Source organism: Fulmarus glacialis, unplaced genomic scaffold, assembly GCF_000690835.1.
Source record: "Fulmarus glacialis isolate BGI_N327 unplaced genomic scaffold, ASM69083v1 scaffold21807, whole genome shotgun sequence".
NCBI lineage: Eukaryota > Metazoa > Chordata > Aves > Procellariiformes > Procellariidae > Fulmarus > Fulmarus glacialis.
Window position 1 is genome coordinate 3,942 of NW_009225375.1, and position 4,079 is coordinate 8,020.

Below are 4,079 nucleotides of genomic sequence, written 5' to 3' on the forward strand. Positions count from 1 at the left end.
ACTCCTGCCTTGTGTGATGTCATGCCTTCAGGCTGTGCGAGCCTCTTCCCAGGCTGTTACAGTCTCAGGATCATGGTTTGTCCACTGGGTCTTAGTTTGTTTCAGGGTTTTCCCTTTGTCCTTTGTGGTGTGTTGCATCTCTGATGATCACAGTTGCTACTGATGGGGCACAGTCCTATTGGCATAGTATAGTTTAGAGCTCCCTGTGACCAGTTCCTCCCATGTCCATCTTGTGTTCTTTCTGTACCCCTGCCCTGTGCTGTCCGGCCTGTCCTGTCTATCTGTATGTGCTTGCTTTCTGGATGGTTGTGTGTTACCCATCCATCTGGCCATCCCTCCCTGGCTCAGAGCTCCTGGCCTGCTGCTAATGTGTCAAAAAGCAGATCTTTCCTGTTCCTTCTTCTCAGCAGGCCCCTGGTGAACCACCACCTACTCCCCCTGACTTCAGCAGGGCCTGCCAGCAACAGCCTCTGTTTCTGGCACGGAAAAAGAGCTAGGACCATCTGCTTCTGCTCTCTGCAGTCACTTTGCAGATCTATCTGTGAGCTGATACTACCACCTTGATAGAGCAGCCTCCTGCCAAGATCTTGGTGAAGAAAGGGGAACAGCCCCTTTCCTTGGGTCAGTTAATGATAGTGCTGCCCTGATGGATTTTGCTTGAGCTGCAGCTTAGTGAAGGCAAAAATAGTGCCTTGTTGCCTTGCTCTGTTTGCAGAGAAACAAGTGCATGGTGTCTCTTGTTTGTCCGTTTCAGATTAGTGTTCGTGTCACATAAGAGAGTGAACCAGAGGCAGCCTTTCCTCTGTGCATGTGGGGAGCTTTTTCTCCTCTTGGTGTCCATCTACAGATGGGATGATGGGGTAGTGGTTAAAGGATGACTTCTAGGGGTGATCTCAGGAGGAGTTGAAGGAACCAACTCTCCTTTTGTTATTTCTGACATCTGCCTGCACTTCTTTCCTTACAGACCTCTAGGTGTGGAGCCTGGCCCACCCCACATGTGATCTGTACCACTGCTTTGCTAGCCTTACCAGTCTTGTTTTTCCTAATGAGCGACCTAAATTTCTCCCTTTCTGTAGTGTAAGCTCATTACCCATTATCCCATGTACCATGGCAACAGAGAACAGATTATTCCTTTCCTCTTTGCAACAGCTTTTTAACTATTTGAAAACTTCCTTTCTCCCCTTCACATCCTTCACCAGTTAAGACTAAGTGACCCCGTTTCCTTCTTTGGGATAGGTTGTTTTCCAGCCCTTGCTTTCCTCTGGCCTCCTTTCAATTGCTGTGTGTTTCCTCAGAAAGGCAGTGCCCAGACAGGGATGCAGTTATTCCAGCTGAAGTTTTATCAGCATTGGTGGACTATGAGATTTCTGTTGTTACCTGTCAGGCTGTACTCCAGAATGTGTACCCCACTATTGTGTTTGCAACGGGACGCTATTAACTCCTGTTCTTCTCCAGTCCTTGTCTGCACTGCTATGGTGTAACTCTCAGCACTGCCCAGAGCTTTCCTGGCAGCAGAGTGACAGGGAGAAATTGGGAAGCACTTGCTGACCTGGTCCTCTGCCTGCTCCCTTCAGCGATACTGAGTCCTGTTACTCCAGCCACCTCTGGCCATGGGTACGAGGGCAGGCTAGTGTGGTGGGAGAGGTTAGCGCGTCTTTCCAGTCACTCAGGGAGAAATCACTTTTAATGTTAATATCCCCGTTGCGTTCAGCCTCTACAAAAACTACTGACTGGTCTGTACCAACGCGAAGGCTTGGCACGAGCCTCCCTCGCACAGGCAGCCGTGCACAGAGAGGAGGATGGTTCAATGCAGCATGGAGCAGCCCTCCGCAGGGAGGGGGGCTGTGCGTGGCAGTGAGCTGGGCTCCCTGCCCTGTGCCTAGCAGGGGTTCGGGAGCGTCAGGCTGTGTCAATGGTCAGCATGTGCAAGGCGCTGTGAGTGTGCATGTCACTAGGCACGGCACAAACGTGTGCTGGGGCCCTGAGCTGCGTGTCGCACCCCCCCAAAGAGCATGTTCTCCTTATGGTGGAGACCACGTCTGTGCAGCACCCAGCACCGAGTGGCTGCAGGCCTTGCTGGATGGGGATGGTAAATGATGCTAAGGGCAGTTCTGGGTTGGGCCACCCCTCCCTGCTCTGCCCGCAGGGACACCGTGCCAGACTTCTCCACCTTTCCTTTCTCCACCTCTTCCTTGAGACCAGATGCTACCACGGAGCAGCTGGGCAAGGGCCCTCGGACTCCAGCTAGCTGGTCCAGGCCGCCTGGGTGATTCAGCCCCGCTGGGGGCACATCCTTTCTCGCCTGGGGATGGGGCTCTGCACAAGTCCTGCAGGGAGGGGCGGCACGAGCGGGCAGGCAGCAAGCGAGTGCAGACCTGCTGCTGTTGAACATGAGCCTCACGACAGGAGACCCCCATGCTGCAGACCTGGAAGACACAAGCACAGCCTGGTGCAGGCGGCCAGAGCTTGCCCTCCTTGACCTGCTGCTGCTTAAACCTGCAGCATCTTTCCTAGCCACGCTTGGGGATATTGGTGCAGACATACATTTCTAGCTGTAAAAACATGAGTCAGGGTCTCACTCTGCCTCCGACATCCATTCCTGCCCTAAGGATGGTTGGAGTCTGCTGCTGCATCCCTTGACCCTGCTCTAGCCCGGTTGGCTTTGCTGCTTGAAACTTGATTTTATGCTATTAAAATTGAGCAACCTGCCATTTGCTGGGGAAGGACTGTTGCACCAAGAGGCAGGTTCCTACCTCCAGCCTGCATGGGCCTCCAGCACTGTGCTCCAGCCACGCTGCTGCTCAGGTGATTAACGGGGCGAGATTGGAGCTCTCCTCTGGCGTCTTCTCACCCTCCAGCGACGGCTGCTGCTTGCGCCCACCTGCAGCAGCAAAGTTGCCTAGGGCTGGGTGCTGGGGGCCAAGGGTGCTCAGGGCAGGGGGTACATGGGTTCAGGCCAGGACCAGGTGGCTAGCTCTGCCTGAGCTACCCCAGCAGTTTTGCCTGATGCTGGAGTACCTGCTGCCCCCCTGCTCCACGCCAGCCCCATGTAGGGTGTCCCCAGGATAGGGCTGCGGAGCAGCTGACCTGGGCATTGGGATGCTGGGGCAGAGCTCTCCCCTGGGTGCTCCCTCCCCGGGTCAGTCACTCACTGAGGGATCTCAGCAGCCTCCTGCCCAGCGTCTCCTCGGAGCTGCTTGGCGATGAGCTGGCCCCAGCCTCTCTGCCCGGGGACTCTGCCTCCAGGATGGTGCTGCAGCACTCACTGTCTGCAAAAGCCCAGCCTGGCTGCAGTGCCCCGGGGCACTGCAGCCCTTGCTGCCCCCAGGGTCTTGTGTTTCCCCCAGCCAGACTCACTCTGCCGCTTGCTGTTCTCCTCATTGTCAGCCAGCTCCTCCTGGATGAAGGGGATGCCCTCCATGCGCAGGAACACCGACTCGCTGGGACTGCGCAGCCCCTCGGAGCGGCTGCCTGTGGGGACACAGGGCAGGCATGGCAGCAGGGCGGGCAGGCGCTGTGCCCTGGGGCAGGACACAGAGGGACACCTGCTGCAGCAGCAGGTCCCAGCGCCAGGGATCCCCAGGGAGCACGAGCGCATGGGGAATGGGGATTTACATGCCTGCACACTTGCACCTGTGTGCATGTGCAGAACAGCATCCATGGGTGTGTGCGTGCAAATGCCCACGTGCCCTGGGCCATGTACAACTGCATCTCAGCGGTGGCATGCCCGTCATGCCAGTGAGTCCCAGCACAGCCCCCCCCCCGGACACGCAGCGTTGGCCTGTGGCAGGGACGGGATGCTGCTGGGTGACTCACACATGATGCTGTTCCTCTCATTCAGGAGGGTGGTGGCATCTTCCTTGGGTGTCTGTGGGGTTCCCCGCGTGGTTGAGGCCTTGGTTGAATCCCTGTCGAAGGCCTCCATGTCGGGTGACTGGGGCGAGCTGTCCATGCGGCTGGCCACCAGCGCGTTGTGGTACTGCTGCCGGGTGACCTGGGCACAAAGACACATGCGCCCAGCTCAGCGGGCACCGAGCCCCACTGGGACCTCTTGGGGACTTGGTGGCACCAAACCCCTG

The 4,079-nt window shown here is 57.0% G+C and overlaps 1 protein-coding gene across 1 annotated transcript in view; it reads right to left on the reverse strand.

Annotated features, from left to right (window-relative positions):
• Positions 1 to 2,801: 2,801 nt before the first annotated feature.
• CNNM1 (cyclin and CBS domain divalent metal cation transport mediator 1) overlaps positions 2,802 to 4,079 on the reverse strand; it is a gene marked incomplete at its 5' end in the record, with an annotated part of 17,905 nt that continues 16,627 nt past the window's right edge. Inside the window, 4 exons of the mRNA XM_009582469.1 lie at positions 2,802 to 2,881; positions 3,153 to 3,314; positions 3,358 to 3,471; positions 3,817 to 3,994. Coding sequence (XP_009580764.1) covers positions 2,802 to 2,881; positions 3,153 to 3,314; positions 3,358 to 3,471; positions 3,817 to 3,994 — 534 coding nt within the window. The remainder of the gene's footprint in view (positions 2,882 to 3,152; positions 3,315 to 3,357; positions 3,472 to 3,816; positions 3,995 to 4,079) is intronic.